Genomic DNA, 27,221 nt, shown 5'->3' with positions numbered 1-27,221 from the left:
TAGGCCTAATGTTTTGGATACAAATACTTCGAAGGACAATAATGGGTGACAGTTAATCCCCCACGCGGCCACGCCCATTTCAAACAAAATTGGATAAACAAATAGGTCACGCATGTGTCATTGAAACGACCCTCTGTTTTGCTACAGCCTTAATGCTGCCGTCAAGTGTCCGTGTGTTACTTCCGTTTTCATTGGCTTACAAAAATAGACGATCTACAAGCTTGCAGCGCGTCGCGCCCGCGACGCGTTGTGAGCTTGCAGATCATCTATTTTCGGGAGCGCCGTGCAGCCGTACGGCCGAAATACAAACCAGGCCACACAGTTTTACCTGTTCCACCTGTTATAACCTGTGCGCAGCTGTTTCCTAATACACCTGTTGCATTTTGCTGTGGTTTTTCTATATAGTCTGCATGCCATCATGGACAAAGAAGTAGAAACTTCATGGCATTTAACCTGCGTATCGGATGACATATATACGGGAGAGGATCTTTTAACAGACACACCGAAAAATGGGAATATGACTTTTGGGCAGCTCTGTTTTTCCGTGCTTGACCGAAGTCCGCCACCACCACAACAGAATGGCACTCAAACTCAACACCAGGCTGCTGCTGCTGCTGCTGGCCGCAGACAAGTTGTTGTCCCACTCCCATCGTCATCATCAGCGACCACCGCCTCCGATTCCGAATCAGGAATCTCCTCGGGTGAATCTGAACTGTGCGTGGAGCATGAAGCTGAAATGGACTGGTATTGTACGTCTGAGCAGAAACTCGTCTGCTCGCATTGCGCCGTCGACGTGCAGGGCTCCTGCCAGGGACACCACGTGACGCCACTGGCAACCAGAGTGACTGCAGTTAGGGTGAGAGTCGACTTTGCATTTGCTTGTTTTATGTTAAGGGACAATTATTAGCCTATACGCGCCATGAATCATTTATTGTGTTAGACATGGCAGCTTAACGTTTCAAAAGTCACTTAATTGTAGCCTAGGCTATAAACAAAGGGTATTTTGTATATTATGATATAATTAAATATTCAATCTTTATATCCCCCCTTTGATTCTAGGCCTAAAATAATTGATACAAATATTTTTGTAAATCGCGTGGAAAAAACGTATGGCCGGTTTTTCAGTGGAACCAGAAAACCACGCACACTGCGGTGCTCTTCATACATCACTGTCTACCTAAAACTGATGAGTTATCATTCTGATGATGATGACAGGTGTAGGTAGGCCGTAGGCTACTAGTTCTATTTGAATGCTGTGGGATTTGTGTTACCTTCATGGGAGGCCTTTCCTTACCATGGAATGTGAGGAGACAGGAATTTCAAGATGATGAAACTTAACCCAATACATTATCAACTTTTTTCATATAATGCTGCAAATGACTGACATGCTTAGTTATTGACAAAAGTGTGTGTGTGTGTGTGTGTGTGTGTGTGTGTGTGTGTGTGTGTGTGTGTGTGTGTGTGTGTGTGTGTGTGTGTGTGTGTGTGTGTGTGTGTGTGTGTGTGTGTGTGTGTGTGTGTGTGGGGCGGCGGTTCCCAACCTTGCGGTTGGGAACCGCAAGGTTGCCAGTTCGAACCCGGGCTCCCCCAGAGTTACTGTCGAAGTGTCCTTGAGCAAGACACTGAACCCCTAATTGCTCCCGATGTGCTAGTTGGTGCCTTGCATGGTTTCCGCTGCCATCGGTGTGTGAATGGGTGAATGTAATGCACAATCTATGTAAAGCGCCTTGGATAAAGGCGCTATATAAATGCACCATTTACCATTTTACCATTTGTGTGTGTGTGTGTGTGTGTGTGTGTGTGTGTGTGTGTGTGTGTGTGTGTGTGTGTGTGCGTGTGCGTGTGCATGTGTGTGCGTGCGTTCAACAGAATCAGCTGGTGGATCAGTGTGAAAAAATGCAGCTGCAGGCCTTGAGGATGGAACGCTTTGTTAACCACACCTTAAAGAGCAAGGAAAGGACGCTGCAGGTGAGAAGTTGAATTATTTAAAGGCCTATCATACTCCAGTTTTGGGTGATAAGGTGAAAAAACAGAGAGATGTTTTGGGGTGAGTTGCGAAGACTTCATCTGTTTCTGTCTACAGCTAAAATGGAATATGTTACATATAATGGCTTACATTTCTGTTTATTTACTGGTTATAAAAATGTAGTGAAGTCAAAGTAAAATTCTCCAAAAACCTCAAATTCCTCTCAATATTTACAGCTCCAATGCAAGCCCACTAACTAACGTGTGTTCCCTCCCCCATCTCTCCATCCGGTTTTGATTTTGTCAACTAATACTATGACAAAAAATGTTTGTCGACTACCTTTTTTTTCACTGAGGAAAAGTAAATGGAAAGTGGAAACTAATTGAAAAATAACTAAACTGTGATGACTATACTATAAATATTTACATATTGTCAACAAATTAAAACTAGACTAAAATGTTAGGAAGGGACTATAGTCATGGACAAGAGGTCCACTATAAGTCATTTTACACTTGGTTATAGCAGAAAATAGCAGATCGATTTTCAGCAAGTGTCATTACGATGGCATCAAGGCCCGCCAAAATACATTGACTAAATCTCATGATATTTCGTTGACTAAAACTAGACTAACACTAAAACATTCCAGGTGACTAAAAACCCAAATGGAAACTATTCAAGAGACTGACTACAAAAACTAAAATCAAAACTTGCTGTCAAAATCAACACCGCCTCCACTTTCCATCCATGTAGGCGGAGGCCAGCAGAGCCAGGGAGCGTGCCCTGGCGCAGGTGAAGGCAGTGCGGGAGGCCCTGGAAGAGGAGGAGCAGCGTCTTCTGGAGGAGGTGCAGCGGGAGGAGGAGCGGGTGGAGCAGTGTTTGCTCACCCAGAGAGCCCACTGGAGTCAGGCCCTCACCAGCCTCTCACACACACGCTCCAGCCTAGTGCACGCTCTCACGCACACACCGGATGCACAACTGGCGGTTAGAAGCATTTATCCACTTATGTCCTATTTCGTACCTTATGGCTATTCAGGAGTCACTTTTGCGTGAAGTGAGGGGCACTCTTATCGTCATACATTATCATACATCACATTACGTGCTCAGCCAATCGAATCATCGCTATGGGGTACACACAGACACACAAGCTGGGCATAGGAGGGGCTAGCTGATCTACAAGCTCATAGCTGCCGCCTCTGGGGGTCATGGGGGGAAATAAGAGAGAGACGGAAGAGGGAGAGAGAAGGGAGCCGAGAGAGGCGGAGAGAGAGGGGGGGAGAGAGAGAGTGGGGAGTGAGAGAGAGAAAGGGGGGAGAGAGAGTGGGGAGTGAGAGAGAGAAAGGGGGGAGAGAGAGTGGGAGCCGAGAGAGAGAGAGAGAGAGAGAGAGAGAGAGAGAGAGAGAGGTATAGGGATTGGATATGTCATCCCCCGAACGGGTATGGACTAGTATAATAATAATCAGGATAATGATTATTATATTGAAATACAAAAATACCCAACTGTAATAATGGCTCGGTTCTTGTTCTGTTTTTCAGATTGCTACTCAGGAGATAGCAGACAGGTAATCATACATTTTTTATGATAGGCTACAGAATAGCATTAACTGATTTTGCTCACATCCCGGCGTAATATTTGTCTTTGATTTCTGTGTATGTGTCCAAGGGTTGAGGAAGCAGAAGGATTGGGGGAACCTTGTGACACAGACCAGCTCAACCTGAATCCAAGCTGCTGTGACAGCAGACTGCTAAGAGGCCTGTGGGCCTCTGCCATACTACTAGGGCCAACTGGTTAGCAAACTTTCCTTGAAATATAAATAAACGTCATTGTCATTGGTAAAGACAAAAAATATGTTAATGCTGATATTGCTTGGCTAATAACATGTCTAGAATAATATGTAGAATCTGTCTTTTCTATTAAAGATTCATCAGTCCACTTTACAAAAGTCTAAACTGTGATGATGAATTTCATCAAGGCAAGAGTAGTGCAGAATAAAAGAGTAGTAGCAGTAAAAGAGTACAATGGTAGTTAGGTACAGTGAAGTGAGTACTGCAGTGGCCTATAATGTTGTTATATAGTTGTAGTATTTTGTTTAAGAGTTGTAATACTAATATCCCTTTACTTCTTTCCTCAGCATATGGCTCGGCCAATTTAAAGTTTGACGATCGCACGGTAAGTCCCCTTCTGTCCCTTTCCGACGACCTTTGCACTCTGACATTCCGCTCCAAAAAGCCCCGCCATTCCACACCATATGATCCAGCACGCTTCGATAGTTGGCCCAATGCACTGGGCACTCTGTCCATTTCTTCTGGCACCCACAGCTGGGTGATGGATGTTGGCCAGAGCGGGGCCTTCAAGGTGGGGGTGTGCTACGCCAGCGTGGAACGCAAGGGCTTGGGGAATGAGGCACGTCTGGGCTACAACAGCCAGTCCTGGGTTCTGTCTCACTACGATGGGGATTTCTCATTCTGCCACGCAGCGAAGAATGAGTCTCTCCGCGTGTTGAAGAGACCTACAAGTATAGGTGTGCTCCTGGACTGGCCCAGTCAAACACTTTTGTTTTATGAGCCAGACTCCAGCAGTGTTCTGTACTCTGTCACACATCCCTTCAGTGCACCACTGCTGCCAGCATGTGCTCTGGCGGACCACAGTCTAACCATACTGCACTGATCTGTTCCTAGTTTTATCACTGAAGGACCTCTAATTTTAACATTGTTTAGAAATTATGATTTAATAAAACATTTTAAAATGAGATCGTCCGGAGTTGAAAATGGAGATGATCTTTAAAATGGTATTACGAGGCTTATAGGCATATACCAGTTTATCCTATAAAATATAATTAGCTGTTAAAAAATTTTTCAACATCTGGGAAATATCAGTTTTGTTCATGGTTTCTGTACAAGATCTTCTATAATGTTTCAAATGGATAAACTCTTGTATTGATAAAATAAAATTATACGTTGGACTTATGATATGAATTAAATTGATCTTAGTTGATCTTTTTTCCATTTCTCTGTAGCAACATCATCTGTTCTCTTGTTTAGTGTAGAGAACCCCTAATTATTTTGTTATTTATAAAAAACGTTTATTATACTGGTAGATCCAGTGCTTTAATTAATTAATTAATTTAAAGAGTGAGATATTTTGTATCATTATTTTTTGTACTTGAATAAACAAATGTCATTTATTAACTCATTAACTCAAGTATAAGTGCTAGTTGTTACTTTGGCACTCACAACAGGAAGAGAGCTGGACATGCCATTGGAATCACTACCAGTTAAAAAAGTCAGCAACCTTTATTGTACAGTGGTCAGTGCCAGCACCATATTTTCCTACTGTAAATACATCTCCCTTTAGGTAGAATGTCACATGACGCAGATAGTGTTCAAAGTTCAAAATATGCCTTATACAAAACCAAAGCCAAGATCTTCCCTCACCTCCATGCCAACACTGACACAGTGCCTTGCTTTCCCTATATAAGTATATTATTATTTTATAGTGAACGGAAAACAAAAACCTCGATACCGAGGCTATTCTTTTATGGACTGATCATGTTGTGTAATACCTTTTCCTTGGCATAGTTGCTATAAGGTTTTACAGTACGGAAGTCCAGGCAGTCACATGAGTCTCATAAGGTCAACAGTAGAGGACAGTGTTTCTGTTCTGTCAAGAGCAAGTGGATAACATAAAGAAAAGCATCTTGCATCAGTTTATACCAGCCTTGTCAAACTGATACACAAAGACAGAGGGTACCTAAAATAATGTTAGCACAAGACAAGTAGTGTGCATTGATCTTGGGTATTTATTTAATGTTATTAGATCTCATCTCAAATACTTTGAAAAATACACCACCACCAACTTGATTTTAGATCTGTACATTTTTCATTCCAGGTCCATGGAAAACTAGCACTCCAAAGCTGAATTAATATAATATATCAACTGTGTGTGTGTGTATGCCTTTAATGAACAGTGGACATGGACAGGAAACAGGGTATGACCATAGATGGGTACGACACACAGCAAAGGTTGGGACATCCCTAGTATCATTATTATAGCCATAGACTGGAAATTGTCTGTGATTTGGGATATTGTACTATTGTGATATGGCATAAACGTGTTCTATGAAATATAAATATCGGATCGAGAAAAATTGGTATTGGCAGATGCTCAAAATCAAATGATCAGAATCGGATCGGGAGCAAAAAAACATGATTGGGACATCCCTACTTAATAGTAATATATGAGATATTTAGGCTTTTTCCAATCACTACGATTTAAATTCATTATGATTTTCATGGACCCTAGCGACTCAAATCTCATGTCATAACTGGCAAATATTGGGCCAAAATAGAAGAATATTAAATGCAAATAAAAGAGCATTTGGGGGGAAAGTGAACATTAAGAGCAGAACATTTGGTGAAAAACTGATCTACAAGTAAGTGTTGCAAGCTTGTAGATCTGCTATTTTCACAATTGTATGTACAATGACATACATATTAACCGCAACGACCAACATAGCAGTGGTATATTGAAAGAATTCCACAGATTTATTTAATAACTGGTTACAGGAAAGGAAGTTAAACCACAATTAATTCCCAACAGATTCTCACACAGAATCAGCCAGACACTATACACTAGGGATGCAGCCCATTTATAATTGCTGAAAGCAGTAGCAACTGATATTGACAATTATTTAGGTTGTTAGGTTGACAAATGGGATAACCGGAGCCCGTGTTGATCAAATACTGGGGAAGTTTATCCAATGCTGTTGTAGTCTCCATGACATCATGAAACTGAGAAAACAGCCAGCACAGAATGACAGTCCTTTTCACTTGGTATTATTCACGGACAGAGCAACGGACCCGCCTCAACCTAACAGCGTTCCATGACACACACATCAAACATCACTAGTTTCTTCCTGGTTGAAACTCCATCAGGAAGTAATCTTGGATTCATTAGTCTTTCTGTGGTTGGTGAGAGAAAGAGGAGGTGGATCAATGTTGAGTTCTTGTCTAAGGTCTTCAAGATTCTGTTCCCACCGTCTCTCATAAAAAATGCTGAGAACACAGCGGGCGTGGCGGCCATTCTGGAGAGCCCATGGACCAAGGGATGTCACTAGTGTCTGAAAACGACTGGGAGAAGGGGATATGGGACAGAAAACAGTCAATAAGCAAAACTATGAGGAAGAAACTGGATTGAAAGATGAGAGCAGGCTACATTGTTGTAAATTACTGTAGCAAGGCTAAAGCCATTAACCCAACAAATACTGAGAGTAATGTTTATTGAGTAAATAACAAGTGTTATATATGTTAGGCTTGACCAGTAAATCCACACTCATCTGCCTGATCATACTGATACTTGTGTCTTGGCCACTGCTTTATCAGGACACCTGTATGCGAGTATGCCCAATTACATGAGACTTTAATCTACATTGTAGAACATCATGATATTGTTTTACCGTGTACTGTTCCTTTCTAATATGCTGTGTGTTATGACTCATATAATATCTCCCGACTCCCGGTCACATCTGTATGGTAGAGTTAGGTCCAAACCGCACCAATGCAACTCCTTGCAAAAAAAACAGTTTTAAGGACATGTCACATCAATTCAACCATTGGGAATAATGGTTGCAACCGTTTGGTTACAAGGAGTTGCATGGCGAATCATTGGTGCGTTTTGGGACTTAGTGTATGATACTACGATGTTGTAAAGTTGTTTGGATAAAGGTGCTATATAAAAAGTTTCATAGACCTTCAGTCGCAACAACTGCAATGGTTGGAGGTGGTCTCCCTAACCTTCCATTGACAAATTACCTGTATAGACTGGAGTGCTGTGTACTGGGTAGGACACCAATGTAAATAGCAATAGGCTGTGCACATAACTGTAGGTGTTATAGCCGTTACCGTTTCAGTTTCTCATAGCTTCGTTTGATTGGCGTGACAGCAGATTTAAAACGTAAACAATATGACACCGGCATACGTGTTTCCAGAAAAGGAAACTTATAAAGGAAATATACAGAGTACATTTGACAAGATCAGATCAGATCATCGTTTTCCTCAGCAGTCATCAATGTATGCAGGATGTGGGCTGTTTATTCTTAAGTCCAAATGCAACACTTTGATAGATGGCTGGAATGCTCGAATTTGTTGTCCACCAGGCCGAAGGCATGGGGAGAGACTATGTTTTCCCAGAACGGCCTGTTATAGTGCCAACAGGAGGCCGACTTTTGTAAAACACATTTTTGGATATTACTCGTCCAGATTCTGTCCAAAAATCTCGCTAATCGTTACACAGTATCTCTATAGTATTGTGTTCAAGACGGATCTGTCCGATATTTCATATTCCATCCTAATTGGCTAACATTGGCTTTCAAAGTTTAAGGATTGGCCCGTTTTGAACAAAAACCCCCAAATCATGAACGCAGCGTGCAATTTACGTGAAATCTTCCACAGACTTTCCTACTAGGCTGAGGAATATATCCCACCCTTTTCACATTGGCCTGTTATAGCGCCACCAACAGCTGGATTTTTGCAAAACACGTTTTTAAAATAAGAATTGAATTAACAGAATATCAATACGAAGCAACTGAAAAACATGTTATTTCAATGGTAGTGGATGGAGAGAACAGATTTTTAACCACGGGCGGGACTTGACAAGGGGTGAATTGCCATCCAAAGGCGTAAGAAGAAATGGCACCCTTTTCACATTGGCCTATTATAGCGCCACCAGGAGGCCACAACCTAACCTTCCCTGGCGGAGACATGTGCCTTGAGGGGCACTTTATCTAGTTTGGTATGTTTTTGCTGTCATTTAATTTACTGGTCAAGAACAGTAATAACATAGGTCAGTTATTTATATAATTTAACTGGATATTGGGTGCCATTAACAGATGGCTGAGATGGTGTGTTCAATACGAAACAAAACAATACAAATGGCATTTAGCTTTAACTGAAGCAGATTACATCATGTATCTATCATTAATCTAATGTTACAGCAGAAAATTAAGGTATCTATGCTAAACAAAATTGTTAATGTTTTACTTGTTTAACGTTTGCTCAAGTAGTGAATTGGGTACTGCACCTTGTATTAAGCCGAAGTGGACCGAGCAAGGCTCCCAGAATACACATTGGCAGCCCAAGTTGAGCAGCTTCAAACCATTTCACTGCTACCTCACCTGGGTGAGAGAGAGTGAAAGACAGATATTATATGCGAAACACTTCACTCAAAGTATAAACAGTACCATGGATTATTTTTCTATGTCAACTGTCAGTATCGACTTAAAAGTCTGGTCAACAAGTTATTTTTCACCATCTCACATTAACAGATTACATTTTAACACTCATGGGTAAAATGCCAAACTATTGATCAAACATTGCACAGTGGGGCAGACGTAGAATACGCACATCGACAGGCTGGGTGCTGGGCTAAATAAACTTCAGTAGGTATTGGATGGAGCCTGCACACCACAGGTACAAGAAAGACGTTCTTTAATGAAAATACTGACAACGTTTCGATCTATTTGATCTTCATCAGGTCATGATCAGAGAAATGCGTAGTTGTAAAAGACATTGTGTGTTTGTTTACATGGCTGTCACGTTGGATACGGCACAAAATCAAGCAGCGCAGAATGATATGAGCAGGTGCTCTGAGTCTTTGATTAGACAGCGGCCCGACAGTTATTGAGCTGATCAGTCATTATCCAGAAATAACACACCACTGAATTCAGCGATTGACCAATCAGAATCAAGCCGGGTAATAAACGGTAATAGTGTACAGAGTACTCACCTAGCATATTCGTGGGCATTCCAAGTAAGGTGTGAAGCAAATCATGAACTTCTCTATATCTTTGGATGACATATGCAAGCTCCTCATTGTCAACAAATTTCACATCTGCCCTAGAGTCAGGGGTTACATGCTGTGAAACAAAGTGAAAGCAAACACAAAGAAAAGTGCTAGAAATGTATAAGGGGGATTTTTCGTTTGAGCATTTCTTTACAAAACCATTTAAAGCCAACTATCAAAAGGCTTTATTTGGTTGAAGCTTTGTAATCAATCTTACATTATCCTCCAGAAAATGAAGGTATTCTCTCCCAAAAGAGCCATCAGGCATTGAGGCCATCTTGCTCAGATCCAATGTAGATAAGCGGATCCTTGGTCGCTCTCTATGATAACCAATAAATAACATACACAAGATCACTCCAATTAGTCTTTGTTTACTCATAATAGTGTATATACACACGAGATTAGAGCTTACCAATGCCAGATGTTTGGTTCTGATGCCGAATTGATTACTGATGTTTTGATCAATATTTTGTCAAAAAGTGCAAAAATGTCCAATTAATTTGAAATATAAGATGTTTCTATTTGATATATAATAAACACATTAACGTAACTTTTTATTTGATGATTTGAGCCTCTGTTGTGAGCTTGTAGATCTGCATTTTTTTTATTTGGGATACAACGGCTGCATAATTGCCGATACCGATGTAATATGATAATTGAAAAGTGACTAACGTGAGAATTGTGTAGCCTTCCGGGTCGCTTCTCATCCTGTCCCTGATATTTACAAGTGCTAGGTGTCCTGTGGTCTCTCCCAGCACTGCCACCATATCTGCATTGTGAACAGTAATGCACATTGAGGTACAAAACATTGGGGCGCCATTGCATACGACCCACATACAGGCTACTAATGCAGCCTGACATTGAGTCGCAGGTTCGATTCCCTGTTTCCTGTCATTCTAATATATACAGTATATATAATTTCACAATAGGCAGTGTGTAGTTGTAGATGTGTAGTTGTCACCTCCTAAACGACAATACATTCTTCTTACCTAGCAAAATGTTTGCAGATTACTTACATAATGACCTCCTTTGCCATTGCTTTGCGTTTACATTAATTCCAAAACCTGGGCAAAGACGTAAGCCTCCTTATTGTTATGACAGTGAATTAGCTTGTTGGATTTCAACTAATCAATGAAAAGTGACAGTTCTATTTATAAGACAAAAAAACAACATGTCTTTGAACAGTTACAACTCTCATAGTTACTACTCTCAAGTGATTACAGTTAAGAACATAACTGACATGATACTGAGTTTCTTTGCTTCTAGCAAACACCTGAACAGCTGCTCTTGGTATCACTTTACTGATAAGTGAGACATACATCTAAGCTTCAACAGGAGTCAACACTAAAGAAATAGGAGTAAACAAGTAGTAATGTACATAGTAGTAATATGATACCAAATACCAAGTAGCCTATTTAAAGTCTGGTCTGGCTGTCTGCACTTGGACCGACTGGGATTTGCATATTTGAGCTATTATTACAAGATATATATGCACTGCAGTATATAAATGGCATGCTTCCAAGATACAGTACATATATGTACAGCAAATCTACAGTGTATATAATGAGGAATGTATTGATAATACATTGATATTACATTATTAGCTGCAGGTCACCTGGTGGACTTGATCACAATTATAGTGTGAAAGTGAACAACAGCTAAAAGCCCCAAAGGTACCATTACTTTTTGAGGTATGACGTACATTTGTGGCAACACAAACATTAAATGCCATTGACAATGAAGGGAAAATTTACGTCATATGTAGACGAGCAAATATATGTATGTCTGTATGATAAGAGCGCCCCTCACTTCACACAGGAGTGATTTTTGTATTCTACATAGGCTGTACAGGGCTTTTGGAGTTTACAGCATATAAATGGAACACATCACCCATCAGTCCTCTTCGCTAATTATAAACATTACAAGATCATGGCACCATTTGCTTCTCAGAGGTAGGCTGTGGACAGTTCATAAACGTTCTTATAATGAGCATTAGTGGGGACCAATTATATGTTGAAAACGGATGAAGTGATCCTATAAAGAAACTAGTAATTGCTATTAATTAGTAATTACAATATGATACTGTCAGCCATATACGGTAGGTCTATATCTCACCATGTCTGTATGGGTTCTGCAGTGCAGCCACTCCTGACCCAACTGCCAGCAAGGCTTTCTGGATGGGGTTAGTTGGGATGTGACCAGGATACAGCTTATCATAGTTGTTGGTGTCTACAGAGTCACTGCTACCATGCTGCTGGCGAACACACAGTGCTGAGAAATAAGTGGAAAACAAAAAAACAAACCGTAGAATTGAAGTAGAACATATCAAAACATCATCCGTTTCTTGTCATTGGAACCAGGCGCATGGCATATGTCATTTGTCTGTGTGGGTCAGAGCTGGTGGTCAAACCTTTCTAAAACTATTTTGCATTGAATCTAAAGTAATGTCCTTTCAGTGATGGTCTGGTCTGGGTTTAACCAACTAAAAAGATGAATGGTGGTAGTTTAATTGATTTGTGGCATTTGTGTAAAATAAGTATACGGCTAATAATTGATTACATTTGCAAACAATAGTATCTACAACCCCATCCTGTCATTTACCGAATTACCGGTATATGTTTTGTTGTTTTTCACTTGGTCTTTATTTCTTGCTTTTATGTAAGTAAAGCACTTTGAACTGCATTTGTCTGAAAGGTGCTCTATAAATACATTGTATTATTATTATTATTGGTACGTCAACTCGTCAAGTCAGTCACTTCCAGCCAGCCAGAGACACATATTATGACAAGAAGTAGTGTTGGTCCTGCAGGCTGGTTGGCACCTTTCATTCAGCACAGTAGCTGTGTAGCAAGTATATATGTGACTGAATGTGACGTGCAGACAGTGGTGCATGTTATTGATTGTAATGTTAATATGTTATGTATGCAAATTTGTCTCCCACCCAGTCAGTTAACAGTTTAGTTATAAAACTCACTACAACAAACGAGCCGATGGTTACACACTGCCACTCTGTTACGGTACCCTATCTAGCCTTCTATATTAAAAGCTTAAGCTATTCACATACCTTTCCAAATCGCCCCGTTGTGTGGAATATCCCTCTGGAAACGCAGACAGCTACCAAATAACGTTAGTCGAGACATTGTTGAGGGGAAAATACACGCATGCGCTGTTAAGCTAACCTCGCGTCACCAGGCTTTTAATCAATTCCGCTTTGCATGTTTGCAGGTTGCTGTTGCTGATCTGTCGGATACGGAAACGATGTGTGTACGTGTGTGTGTGTGTGACTTGTGTGTATGCGTGTGCGCGCGCGCGCGTGTGTGTGCCTGTGTCTAAGGCTTAGAGTAGGTCTAAGGCCTGTGTGTGTGTAAATTACCGGATACACACAGTAGGCGGGCACTCGGTTTGGTTTCGCCTCCGAAACAGTCCGGAGTGGAGTTGTGTTTCTGGAGAGGGTGAGTTCAGTTGTTCTGGTTCCGTAGCTAGCTGCTTGTGTTTGGGTCGAGCTCATGGTCCATCCAGTTGCAGTCAAGAGGTCAAGGTTAGAACATAGAACTTAGAAGGCATGCTTTACAATTTTCAAATCATTAACACTTTTTTTTATTGTTAGTACTAGTGATGTGGCTACAGTCTACTACAGAGACACTGGGACAGTGGTAAATAAGCAGATACGGTTTTTTTGTTGGGTTTTTGAAAGAATTTGACATTTGCATTTCAGCGGAGCTTTGAATCTGTCTCGAGAGATTCGGTTTGGAGAAAACCCCAAAGAGGGGGTGAAGCAAAAATGAAAACACGTCGTTGTAGTTGTTGTTACAGTCATTCACTTCCTGTGCTGTGACGTGCGTGTAGACTGTACGTAACGTGTTACTAGTACCCTATGGTTACTACTTGTACTTGCATGGTAAATACCTAGCTCTGAAATTCGCAGAATCGAAGCATTAATGCTATGGACCAGAGCTAGGTAAATACCGTACTTGTGTTGGGTGGTGGTGTGTTATTATAGTGAATGATCACATACTTCATGTCTTGGGAAGCTTAAGTTGGACTTGAGTATTGTTAATCTTTAGAAACGTTAAACATAGATATACGGGAATATACTTACTGTCAATGTTAACTTAAAGAGGAGGCTAATGCACTTTGCTTCATGGAGAAAGCAAGGGCAGACAGACAGGTTCATGTTTTCTGTTTCTATGGCTGTGCTCAAGCTTCAGACAATACCAAAAGTTAAGTATCCAGGGCTATAGTTGTAAATGGTTGGTTATACATCCTTTCATTGACCTCTTAGTTTTATTAATAAACATTTAATTTTGTACAAAAAAAGGTTATTTTGTGATTGAAATACTTTTGTAGTTATCTTCTTTTGCTTTAGTAATATATTAATTTATGTTCTACTGACTTATACTAACTCTTTATTTGTGATCCAGTCTAGTTCCCTAACTTCCCTACATGGACCTGCAGTTCTGGACTTAGACTTTAGTTTTTTATTTGATTTAGGCCTATTGCTGTTTTCTTCTTGTACCACAATGCTTGTCATTCTTCTGGATTCCTGCCATGTCCATTCATATACTGTAATATGCTTGAACCTCCTGTTTTGGCCACGTTGTAGGCAGCACAGGAAAGTAAATTCATGTTGCCATCAGCATAGGTTTCTACTGGATACCATTACCATACCCTGCTGCTGCAACCATTTATTTGTTTGCTCTGGTTTTCTAATGGTAACCCTATTAGGGTTACTATGTATGGCCGTTTTTCTTGCACTGCACTCAATTTATATAGTCACATGTTCAGTGAGACCTTGCTAACAGTAACTCTTTGTTTCAGTATTTCTTGACTTGCATAACTAGTGTATGTCATAAGACTTACCATGTGGTGTTATGTTTTACACCAGTCCCACTTAATCAGTCATAATTAAGTTGTTATCTTCAAAATAGATTATCTAAAAAAGTTAAGTAAATACATTTCTTGTAGTTTTCACAAAGCAAATAAACACATCTGGTATAGCTATGTGGTGTTAGCCACTCTCTAGACTAGAGACTTCTGTTAGTTAGTTGACAGATTGTCCACACTTTTTTCAAAGGTTAATTCTCAGTACTACTATACGTCAAACTGTATGTTTTTCAGTAATCAGTAATAGTAGGGATGCACGATATATTGGAGAAGGAGAGAATGTCCGCACACTGTTGAGTAGCTCCCACTGGAATTTTTATTTAATGATGACAACGTTTCTATACCTGACGAAGACCCACAAGGGGTCGAAACGTTGTCATCATTAAATAAAAATTCCAGTGGGAGCTACTCAACAGAGTGCGGACATTCTCTCCTTCTCCTGTATGTATCCTTTTGTTCAGCACCTGAAAGTTTTTTAGAGATGTGCGTACTTTCCTTTGGATGCACGATATATTGGTCATCATATTGGTATTGAAAATTCAGGACGACCCAATAGCCAGGTGTTCTAAATAACTACTGTCTGCCTCTGGCAACTGAATTTCCCGTGCTGGTAGTATAGGGCGCATTCGGAAATACCGCACCGGGGCGCACTCACCTTACACCTATTAGTTTGCATTGCACAGTACGCTCAGAACGTGCCCAAGGTATACTATCAATATAGATCAATAAAGGTCTATCTATAGTATCTATATTTGAAAAACCACAGTTTTGTATATTGCAGTTAATTTGGAAACTGAGCTTACTCAATAAAATAATAGTGTTTTTTCTTTTTAGTATAGGTACAGTGGTTAACACTTTTGGTGGAAACTGTTATTGCAATATCCCTATATCCATATCGGTTGATATGACCGATGGAAATGTAATATTGAAACTTTGCATCCCTAGTATGCAAAGGATTACTATAGAAGATATACTTGGTAAGGCTCAGAGTGCCCAGTGCCCTCTGTCCAAACTACTTTGTGCTTGCCTCAGCATTGTTTGGAGCTAACGTTGGGAATCAGGCCATTGAGCTGTCGTTGAGCATCTGTTGCCAACGATCACCTGTAGTTTCAGTGTTGTGTCCCACAATGTTGATCGTTGTCCGCTATTAGCGGTTAGATCAACCAACTTAGTATATTGAATCGGCGGCAGAGATCTTTGGGATGGGAAAGCCATCTCCCAACAAAATAGGCCACACAGACGCAATATTGACATGACAGTTGCATGAAATTTATACATTTCTAATTTGGGGCAGAGGTTCAGCTCTGGTATCCAGGGAGTGTATGTGCAGAGTTTGGCTGCGATCAAGCCACCGGTGACAGACGGACACACGGATGTGTGCAAAACGTCTGTGCAAAACATACTCTCCCCATGCCTTCGGCTGATGGAGACAATACAACTTCAAGCTTTCTTGTGTTCATCCACTATTGTATGCACATGTTTTTTTTTAATCTTGGACATGCAAATATATCAATAAAGAAGTCAATCAATCAATCAGCAGTAGTTGCAGTACAAAGTCTTGGTAAGACAGCTTGGTGTGTCAGGGCCTTACACTTAACCTACCTGCAGTGGGCAGCCCACAGTCCTATGCAAAGTCTTGTCTATCAACATGGACTTCGGTCTTGGATTGGAACTGTGGCAGTTTGAACCACTTGCCATCTGTTTTGTAGAAAGGATGTCTACTCTAAACACCTGTGTAACTCACTTCCAATGTATGCAGAGAAGGCATAATGTAGAATCGGCTTCAGGTCTTAATGGGATAATCATCGATTCCAGGCTAGTATATTCTCTCTAATGCCACTCCCTGCCAACCAAATTGTCCAATTGCACACACGAGATTGGTGAACCATTAGATCCACGGGTTGGTTTTGCTGGCACCCGGCTCTCTAGACCAGAAATCACACAGGCTGGGGCAGGCTAACTAAATACCGAAACTGCGATAACATGATTAAATCGAATGTGAAACAGAGGCTCAAATTCAAGCATAAGGTCTGTTATATTAAAAACACTGGTTTTGAGCCTTGTAGCTATCAAGATTCAAAATATGACACAATGCTTTAACATCTGATGTTTAATATGTGTTCACAGGACACAGCATCAGAGATTGATGGAGAGGAATGGCCCGTATCTCCTTAGATTGCACCGACTCCCTGCCAGGGATACCTCTCAGTGTGCTGTCGGTGCCTATGGAGAATAAATACAAATGTCAGCAGTGTCTCCAGGTCCTGAGAAAGCCTGTCCAGGCACGCTGTGGCCATCGCTTCTGTGTTCACTGCTTCAAACAGTTGACCAGGTACCCTGAAGTTTCTTACACCATCTCATGCACAGCAAACCATGGCCCCTTTTAAATGCTAAACTTTTGTAGATATTAGTAAATCTACTGGGCATGTTCATACCCACCCAAAGCTTAGCATCCTCCTGCATCCTACTAGTGGCTTGTTTATGGTGATTGTTGTTTACCTGCTTAACTCCATGAGCATACACTATGCTCTTCCTTTTGCTGATGTCTGAGGGATGTAGTCATTGGGCAGAAACCTTGCCCTTACTCTTCAGGAAATGGTGTGTTCGAATGGATCCATACTTTTCCTTGGTTGAATATTTCTAAAACCCACAGACAGATTTAACCACTTTCACACTCAAAAATAGCAGAACTACAACCTCACAATGTGTCACACCGACACCTGAGCTTGGTCTGGAGATTGCCCGTTTTCACTTCTTTTGAATGAGACTGTAGGGAATTAATTTACGAAAACATTAAATATAAAGTTGAAATATTGGAGATACAAGCCAAGGTCTCTGCCCGACAGCAAAGAATTGTGGCAGCCAAGTTATCAATAAACCAATGAAGCATCAGTCTTGGAGCATATTGCCACAGTCCGTAACTAAAACAGTTACACCCATGCTGATTCATTCTAAAGACATTTCCCTTAATCATTTGTGTAATCACTGATGTATGGCAGTGGTGTAGACTCGGTAACCAAGTACATTTTAAAATGTTGAGGTATTTGTACTTTACTTGAGTATTTCCAATTTGCAATACTTTTACTTACTCCACTACATCTCAGATCCAAATATTGTACCTTTACTCCACTACATTATTTCAACTTTTGTTACTTTGTAGATTTTGATTATTATTACAAAACATACAATTAACCACATCAGCCCTATATATATTTCAGCCATTTGAAAGCAGCTGATCTACCATCCATAAAACGTCCCTGCCTGTTTCAACAACAAAACCCCTGTTCTCCATCTCGAATATGTTTGTGGTTAAACAATCTCTGAGAATCTGGTATGAAATAAGGAAAGCATATACACTACCTGAAATATCTGCTTATACGCCTATACATTATAATCATGCTTTCCCCCCTTCATTGGATAAGAATAGCTTCACACTCAGAATAATGGCATCAACCCTTTCTCTGACCTCTATATCGATAATACTTTTATCACGTAGTATTCTCCACAAGCTGTCTCTGTGAATACTATCGAAAGCCTTCTCGAAATCCACAAAGTTGATATACAGTTGCCTCTGCCACTCTGTACACTGCTCTATGATGTTACCTAGGGTGAATATATGGTCAATACATCCCCTACCTTTTCGGAACCCTGCTTGTTCCTCTAAGTTTTTTGTCGATTGCATCCGATAGTCTTTGTACAATAATAATCCAGGCCAAAAATGTGTCACTACAGAAATAGAAATAGGTGTTTCTGTCGTCCTTTTAAATTTAACGTATGATTGATTAGTGTATGAAAATAGCAGATCTACAAGCTCAGCGTCACGTCACACACGTGTTGTGAGCTTGCTTGTAGATCTACAATTTTCTCAATTTTGTGTTATAGTTGATTACATTGATTAGTTCAATTAAACTGTTGCACCCTTTGTTAGCTCTGGCCCAAAGCCATGTGAAGCATGTCGCCAGGAGGAGATATATGAGGAGCCTATCTCTATTCTAAACAGCAATGAGGTAAGTTCTGAACTTAGTGTTCTGAGTCATATTCAAACACACACACACACACACACACACACACACACACACAGATGCACACAATTGTGAAGGGCTCTATTGTAATTGTAGGAAAATTCAGGGGAAACCCACTTCGTCTGACAAGCCAGTAGCATTACCTCACCACAACAATACGACCCGTGTGCTTGTTCAGTGATATAAATGTGTTGTCATGATGTACTCTTTGTTCTCCTTCTCCCGTAGGCTTTCTCAGACAACGCTGCAGGCCGAGAAATAGCCAGTCTGCCTGCCAGGTGTCTGAGCGAGGGCTGTGATTGGACAGGCTCAATCAAAGACTATGAGGTACACAGTCTGTTTGCTTCATACCAGTCCAGTTAATGCGTTCCAAACAACATTACATAAAGTATATTTTAAATCATTCTCTTTTATGTGGCGTTCAAGTTAAAGTGGTATGATTTCAAAATCAAATTTCCCTCCATGAAAGTATTTGGGAAATTAGTTAGAATGTGTTGACTGTTCTCAAACAATGAACTAGTACTGCTGAGCCAGAGACGATACAAAAAGGAAGTGAAACTTGATATGTGGCCTGGAAAGTCCCCAGTATACCCAACCTTCACCATCACCACAGTTAATTTATCAACTCAGTGAACCACAGCAGAAAAGTACAGAGACAGAACTACATCAAAGGAGATTACTAGATTAACTAGATGCCAAATGAAATGTTAGTGTTATAAAATTTGACTAAACGACTATAGTAATAATAATAAGGAAACTCCTAAAGTAGTTCTTGTTGACTTAGCTGCATGGTTCATAGGGGGAAATTCTTCTGACTGTTTGGCAGTTTGAATGAAAACGGGAACAGCCGGTTTGAGGAAGGAATGTGTGAACAAAAATATACATTACAGAAGTGGGCTTTGAACATTTAAGGAAAATTCTATCTGAAAATCTGTTAAATATTCAGGTTCTTTGAACAACTGGGCTTTTGTTCATCAGCATTTCAGAATGGATACAAAAAGAAGACCTTTAATTCTGCATGTGAATTAACACTGACTGACTCAAAGGTTTGTTGATAAAGGTCAAGTTAAAAACAGTATTGCCGAAAAGGAATTGCATTCTTGCAAATATGGTGCTGGCTAAGTGGCCATGTGGTTAAACCTTGCTCAATTTTGTGTTAGGAGTTCACATAGTGCTGGTGTTGAGGAGAGGAAGTTTGGCGTGCGTGTGCATGTGCGTGCGTGAGAAGAACCCGTTTTTGTACATGGATTACCAGTCCCTCTTACCAGATTGCTTTAGAGATATTTTACACATCTGTTACGTCTCTCTCTCTCTCACACACACACACACACACACACACACACACACACACACACACACACACACACACACACACACACACACACACACAGTTATGAACACTGCCAAGGTAACACATTCTAACACACATGAACTGTCTTGAGAGATACTGTGTCTATAAACTACCACTGCGTTAGGTCCCGCTCTGGCCTACTCCCTCTGGCCTATTGGCTCTTTAGAGGTATACTTCAATTTTACGTGTTCTACAAACCATTCAATGATCATTACTGCTCAGAAAGGTTCTGAGATTTTATTCTGTGATGTAAAAGTGGTCTGGCATGTTTAGCCCATTGACTATGACTCATGGTACAGTATACTTGACATTACTGCACACCATTTTCCAATGCATGATATACTGTATTATATTCTTTATTTTTGAGGAAGCCATTGGTTTGTTGAACTCTAAATATTACTGTGCCATTATTGTTTTGTGAAAGCAATGCTAATGTTGGGTTGTTAATGTACTGCAGGATTGATTTGAAAAGTCGAGTCCCTGGAGAAACTGACTCAAGAAAATGCAATCAAACATAAAATCTAAAAATAAAACTGTCTGTTTATGTAAAATACATGGCCAAAGCTATGATTAGACAAATGCATGTATTGATATGATCTTGACATTCTTTGTTTTCATTGTTTTGCTCAATCTGTAGGCCCAACATGAAGGTCGCTGCGAGTATGAACAAGTGCAGTGTGAGGCATGCAAAAGCTTCATCCTTCGTTCTGAGAAGGAAAAACATAACGAAAGAGAATGTGAAGCAAGAACATTGAACTGCAAGTATTGCAAAGTGTCCTTCAACTTCAAAGAAATCAAGGTAAGAGATAAGGCTTATCAAGAGTAATGTAACCAATGTTTATTTTATTGTTTGGTTTTGACTTTATTGTTTTATTTCTTTATCGTTATCTTGCAAAAAGCACTTTGAAAATCAAGTGTATTATTCGTTATTATATACTCCACATGATGTCTGTTTCAGGCCCATGATGAGGTCTGTCAGAAGTTTCCCATGCAATGCAAAGACTGTGGGAAGAAGAAGATCCCAAGGGAAAAGGTCTTGTTTTGTTCTCATAATAACAGTGACATTTCTCTTAAATATTCGATACAAAATCAAAAAGTAATTGTTGTGAATCTCATCTTTTTTGGCAGTGTGATATTGAGTAGGTCAGTGGTTCCCAAACTTTTCAGGTCGAGACCCAAAAGAGAGATTAGATGTTTGCCCGGGACCCAAACTTAACTACCGGTAGTGAAAATAGCAGATAGCAAGCTTGTAGATCGGCTATTTTTTAACTTCTAATTTCTTTGATGTGTGTGTTTTAAAATGTTGGCTATACAATAATTTATTTTCTTTTAAAGAATGTAGAAAAAGAAAATCAGATTTTTACCCAAGTCGTGACTCAAAAATATTCAAAACTTATAGCCAGCCTTTCATGAATAATTATAAGCTGTGCTCTAGTGTTCTAGTAATAGACGTGAAGCTTATTACTAGAACACAGTTCATATCATGATTCCTTTCTGACAAAGAATCCTGCTGTATACTTTCACTTTTGATTTGATGCAATGCCCTTGGGATGCCCCTACATTAATCGGTGCCCCAACCTTTTCTTTTTCCTTTCCATCTGCAGTTTGGTGATCACCTCAGGTCTTGTGCCAAGTCAAAGAGTGCATGTCCTTTCAGTGAAGTTGGCTGTAAGGCTGTGGTAAGTATGTTTTGTGGTAGTAATATAGGTTAGATTTCTCTGAAAATGTGTGTGTGTGTGTGGGGGGGGAGTTGAAGAGAATACAATCTCATCATATAAGTAATTTAAGTTGATGAAAATGTCAAAGTATTTCTTGAGTCAGTTTTCCTTGTGGGTGTTTTTGTATAAGCCAGCCTACTTTCCACACAAGTCTTAGAAATCCCCTCATCTATTTTCAGTAATGACACAGTATGAAGCTGACTATTTAAGCACGCCTATGTCCCATGGCTAAATTGTATTGTATAGGGTTTAACTTTAGTCATATTGTGACAAGACAGGCATTTGACAACATTGAAAACACCCATGGGTGTGGCCAACAGGTTATCTTTATGGTGTAGGTTATGTTCAAAATAAATGATTACCCCTCCCATGAGAAAAGGACACTCTAGTGTTAAAACAGGGTAAATGGTCAAAATGAACAAAGTCATGTAGACAAGGAAGCTTCTGTGGTCTTTAGATTTCTGACTGATGGTTAAATTAAGTCATTTTGCATTCATTCTTTCACATGTCTTCCATCTTCCATGGCCTCAGATTGAGAACGGTAAACACGGAGACCATGAGCAGAGCAGCACCATGGAGCACTTGCGGCTGCTGCTGCCCATGGTCTTGTCTGTGGCTGGAATGCGTGCAGAGGCCTCAGGCTCTGGGGAATGGCAGGAGGACTCTGGGCTGGGCCTCTACAGGGCTCCTGAGGAAGGAGTCTCAGTGGGGTCCTCAGCCTCCGTACAGTCACTGGACTTGGAAAAGAAGGTGTGTTTCTCGTTGAAATTGAAGGCCTTTGATGAACATGATAGTAGTATATTGTCACTGTCGGGTGGAAACCTTGTTTGTCCAAAAAACGTCTCTTTTCAGGAAATGGATAAAAGAAACTCTGTTCCAACGGATTTAGTTATTATTTAGTCACAAGCTCTTGTATTAATTTTCATTGCTTACATATTTATAAACCCCAGAGACAGACTTAACCACTTTCCAATTGGCGTCTCCGTCCCGTTGGGCAGGCAAATAAATAAAACGGTTTAGCTAAATTTTCACGACATGTTTGTACACAATTCCATTTATGTAAGAGAAACAAATGTTCAAAGTTTCTGCCCGGCAGCGACAATATGATATGTTTTTTACTTTTTGTTTGATGCTGCAAGGAGCTGGCTACCTCAGCGTTGATAGTTACTTTATATTGGACAGTGATAACACAGATCTCAGTACATAGGAACAGCCCTATATGCAGTGTTGGGGAAGTTACTTTGAAAGCGTAGCTTGTAAAGCTACAAGTAGCTCACCATGGCAGTAGCTTGATCAAGCTACATAGCTACCCCTGGAGAAATGTAGCTTGTAAAGCTACAGCTACATAGGAAAAGTAGCTAAAAGCTACTTTTTATTTTTCAGCGTTAAATTGAGAATGTACATGCGGGAGACCCCTCCTCCCCTCTGGGAGACCCCTGCTCCCCTCTGGGAGACCCCTGCTCCCCTCTGGGAGACCCCTCCCACCCTGCTCCCCTCTGGGAGACCCCTCCTCCCACCCTACTCCCATCTGGGAGACCCCTCCTCCCCCTGCTCCCCTCTGGGAGACCCCTCCCACCCTGCTCCCCTCTGTGAGACCCCTCCTCCCACCCTGCTCCCCTCTGGGAGACCCCTCCCACCCTGCTCCCCTCTGGGAGATCCCCCCCACCCTGCTCCCCTCTGGGAGACCCCTCCTCCCCTCTGGGAGACCCCCCCACCCTGCTCCCCTCTGGGAGACCCCTCCTCCCCTCTGGGAGACCCCTGCTCCCCTCTGGGAGACCCCTCCTCCCCTCTGGGAGACCCACACTTGTAGCTTGTAACTTGAGTAGCTAAGCTACAAAAAATGACCCAAAAAGTAGCTGAGCTACTTGACGAGGTACACAAATATGAATGTAGCTAAAATACCACAAGCTACAGCAAAATGTAGCTAAGCTACGTAGCTCAGCTACATGTAGCTTAATACTCCCCAACACTGCCTATATGGATTGTGCTATGCTGTGTCTTGACAGGTGAGCGCGTTGGAGAACATAGTTTGTGTATTGAACCGGGAGGTTGAGCGGAGTTCAGTAACATTGGAGGCCTTTGCACATCAACACCGCTTAGACCAGGAGAAGATTGAGAATCTTGGCAATAAGGTGCGGCAGCTGGAGAGGACATTGACCATGAGGGACCTGCAGCTGGCTGAGACCAATGATCTACTGCGAGAACTCCAGTCCTGTACCTATGATGGGGTCTTTGTTTGGAAAATCACAGACTTCTCTCGCCGTAGACAGGATGCTGTGGCTGGAAGATCACCTGCCATGTTCTCACCAGGTAACATGAACACAAGTCTGTCATATAACCAGTGGTTCGTTTCTCATTTCTCATTCAAACTACAAGTTTGTGTTTTTGAATGGTAAACTGTGAATGCTTGATTTGCATGTGCTTCCCCACTCCTAATGGCTTGTTTTTCTCTTCGTAATTTGGCATGTAGCTTATAGCAGTATGTTGTTTTTTATCTTATTGTTCTCATTTCCAGCCTTCTATTCCAGTAAATATGGCTACAAAATGTGTCTGAGACTCTATTTGAATGGAGACGGAACAGGTCGAGGAACACACCTCTCACTCTTTTTCGTGGTGATGAGGGGCACGTGTGATGCTCTTCTCAAGTGGCCATTCAGTCAGAAGGTAGGCATTATGAATCCTCAGATTCATTAGTCTTGCTTCCCTTTGACTCCATTCAATGAACCACCAAAACTGATTAGTGATCAGCTGCATGAAGTATCTTAGATGAAATAATGATATAAAAAAAGAAATCATGCAAGTCTCGGGAACCACATAGGAACGGGGCATGGCTGCAGAGTGGATGTCAAACATCATGTGGCCAGCCTGTGGCGTTAGTCATCTATGATAAAACTATATTTCAAAACATATAAAATATGTGAATACAAAATTGTGGAGTTACTTCAAGTCCTAAGCAGAAAAAGTAAGTAGGTGTTGTGCAATTGTCCTTGTTCATATCAAAGCTTTCACTTTGTTGTCCTTGTTCATATCAAAGCTCTCACTCTGTCGTTTGTCTCCAGGTAACTCTGATGCTCCTTGATCAGAACAACAGGGAGCACATCATAGATGCCTTTCGCCCTGATGTGAGCTCCACCTCCTTCCAGCAGCCAATCAGTGAGATGAACATTGCCAGCGGCTGTCCATTGTTCTGTCCACTGCCTAAATTGGCTGGCAAGAGCTCCTATCTCAGAGATGATACAATTTTCATTAAGGCCATCGTAGACCTTACAGGCTTATAGTGTGTATACTTGTGGAAGGAATTACACAAATAAGTACTATATTATATATGTTATATGTATTATTTATATTATATATATTATGTTTATATTATATATTATATTATATTATATAATATAGTAACGACTATTATCAAACAAGAACTTGAATGTTCCGGGTTTGATCCTAGCTCCACTAGACATATTGAAGGCGCTAAATTCAGACTATTCTATAAAGTATAACATCTATATCTATATATTCTATTAATGTATATCTGCATAATGATACTTTAATGTATACACAGTTACACACTATATGGCATATCATTAAATGTCACAATTAGACAATTTATTCCTAAGTAATTGAGTCAGTATGCCTTACAGAGTGACTTCGCAATTCTTTGGTTTAACATTTTGGGACATAACTATGAAATAGTCTACAGATATATAACACATACTCTATCATTCTATGAACATGTGTGCAAAATCCCCTTTAGCACCAAAAGGGGGCATTGACTTAAGTACAACATTTTAAAAAAGTCTTAAAAAAGAAAAGAAAACCCTGTAAAAAAAAAACCAATGGGGACGCCAGGTTGAAAGTTGTTACACATAATTTGGTTGAGACTTGGCCATTCTAAAATAAAACATTCATTATATTCCAGATATAGTGAGGAGGCGCATCTGAAGTCTGTCCTGGACAGGTTAAAAACAAACAACTTCTGTGTAGGAAAGAAGACACTGGAGCATCACAGACACTTCAAGCCCTTTTTAATTCACAGGGTGCAGGTCATTCTCACTATGACCTGATGAAGATGTGACCAATACATCGAAACTTCATTTTTGCCTGCCCTGCACCCTGTGAATTAAAAAGGGCTTGAACTGTCTGTGATGTTCTTGTGTCTTCCTTCCTATTCATCAGTTATGCCTCTGAGACGCACCAGACTATAGCCTACCTCAGGCTTGAGGTGCGATGGAACTCCCTTTTGCTAAACAACTGGTGTGCATAAGTCGTTTTACATTAAACAGTTAGTGGACAGATTCGTCTAGACTAGAATACAATGTATAGAAATTTACGCTGCACTTGTGGTGATTGTTATGCCTTCAAGTTGCTAGATTTAACCGAACAGCAAAAATAGCAGATCTACAAGCTCGTGATCTGCGAAAAATAATTGTGTGACACTGTAGTGTGAAGAAGTAGGGCATTAATTTACGGGAAAAACGTGAAAAGTTAAAATATGGAGATTAGAGGTTTCTGCCTGACAACAGTGATGCGAAGTCACACAAGGCTATGTTTTATTTATTTTCAGGTACTAGTTGAGGATTAGTTATGTGCTAACATTTTAATGTGTGTGTGTGTGTGTGTGTGTGTGTGTGTGTGTGTGTGTGTGTGTGTGTGTGTGTGTGTGTGTGTGGGGTGGGGGGGGGGGGGGGGGGTGTATACCTATATCAAAAAACTTTTTTTAAATCAAATAATGTATGTCTAATATACTAACTAAATAATATATTATTACCTATTATACATAAGACATTAATTCACACATTATTGCTATAAAACAATTATCAATGGCGATTCAAGTGGTTATATGTGGATGGAATGCATTTGTCATTTATCGCTTACAGTATGTGACATCATGTTATCGTAATGACATTGTTGACTGTGCTGTGAAAACGTATTTTCCTTTTTCCGACTAATAATGCATAATTTCGACAAAGAGCAAGAATGACAGTAAGAGTGACTTACTTTTTTTAATGAGCAAAAGTATTTAACACATTTACCCTGCATGAAAAAGTAATAGCCACCTTACATTAAGTAACTGTTTTTATCAACTTTGGCTGAAACCACATGCTTCCTGTAGTTCATATTCAGTCTTTCACATACAAAATTAATACAATCTGAATTTCACATACAAAATTAATAAAATCAGAAAAGGGCAAATACAGCATACCTCTGTAACTGATCTAATCTGTTAATTTCCAAAGCTTTTATAACTAAATAAATTGAATATAAATGCTTGTTGGTGCCAACATTATTGTGCAAACATGTTTAGGGCCATGTCTCTTGTATAATTTAACCTGAATTTATAAAGTGGAGGACAGAGTGGCTGGCAGGAGAATGAGGAGATTGGCTGTCATGGACAATGTCACATTTCAGCCAGCAGAGGTCACTATGTCACTGCTTATTAGCTCAA

At 40.4% G+C, this 27,221-nt stretch overlaps 3 protein-coding genes across 4 annotated transcripts; 2 read left to right on the top strand and 1 right to left on the bottom strand.

The window, feature by feature from the left end:
* Positions 1 to 350: 350 nt before the first annotated feature.
* On the top strand, positions 351 to 5,005 carry bspry (B-box and SPRY domain containing). Its single transcript, XM_080755485.1, has 6 exons — positions 351 to 856; positions 1,870 to 1,968; positions 2,717 to 2,947; positions 3,500 to 3,525; positions 3,627 to 3,751; positions 4,096 to 5,005. The coding sequence occupies exons 1-6, from the start codon at positions 419 to 421 to the stop codon at positions 4,629 to 4,631; spliced, it is 1,455 nt and encodes a 484-aa protein (XP_080611611.1). The 5' UTR covers positions 351 to 418; the 3' UTR covers positions 4,632 to 5,005.
* Positions 5,006 to 5,787: 782 nt separating this feature from the next.
* Positions 5,788 to 12,953, bottom strand: coq4 (coenzyme Q4 homolog). The gene is made up of 7 exons (XM_080755955.1): positions 12,868 to 12,953; positions 11,919 to 12,074; positions 10,476 to 10,572; positions 10,021 to 10,123; positions 9,747 to 9,876; positions 9,042 to 9,135; positions 5,788 to 7,093 (listed from the first exon to the last, which is right to left on the bottom strand). Exons 1-7 carry the CDS (start codon positions 12,941 to 12,943, stop codon positions 6,895 to 6,897), a joined length of 855 nt encoding a protein of 284 aa, XP_080612081.1. The 5' UTR covers positions 12,944 to 12,953; the 3' UTR covers positions 5,788 to 6,894.
* Positions 12,954 to 13,188: 235 nt separating this feature from the next.
* On the top strand, positions 13,189 to 26,414 carry traf2b (Tnf receptor-associated factor 2b). Of its 2 annotated transcripts, none has more exons than XM_080755954.1 (11): positions 13,189 to 13,255; positions 16,815 to 17,019; positions 18,616 to 18,694; positions 18,938 to 19,036; positions 20,698 to 20,859; positions 21,019 to 21,093; positions 21,665 to 21,739; positions 22,310 to 22,528; positions 23,785 to 24,088; positions 24,294 to 24,442; positions 24,838 to 26,414. In XM_080755954.1, the coding sequence occupies exons 2-11, from the start codon at positions 16,844 to 16,846 to the stop codon at positions 25,054 to 25,056; spliced, it is 1,557 nt and encodes a 518-aa protein (XP_080612080.1). In that variant the 5' UTR covers positions 13,189 to 13,255; positions 16,815 to 16,843; the 3' UTR covers positions 25,057 to 26,414. The 2 variants fall into 2 exon arrangements, with proteins under 2 accessions (XP_080612080.1, XP_080612079.1); XM_080755953.1 differs by having other exon boundaries at positions 13,223 to 13,341.
* The last annotated feature ends 807 nt before the right edge of the window (positions 26,415 to 27,221 follow it).

The sequence above is a fragment of the Protomyctophum bolini genome (assembly GCF_963924005.1).
Source record: "Protomyctophum bolini genome assembly, chromosome: 22".
In the NCBI taxonomy this organism is placed as follows: Eukaryota; Metazoa; Chordata; class Actinopteri; order Myctophiformes; family Myctophidae; genus Protomyctophum; species Protomyctophum bolini.
The sequence above is the reverse complement of the archived record's forward strand: the minus strand, read 5'-3'. Positions and strand labels throughout refer to the sequence as shown.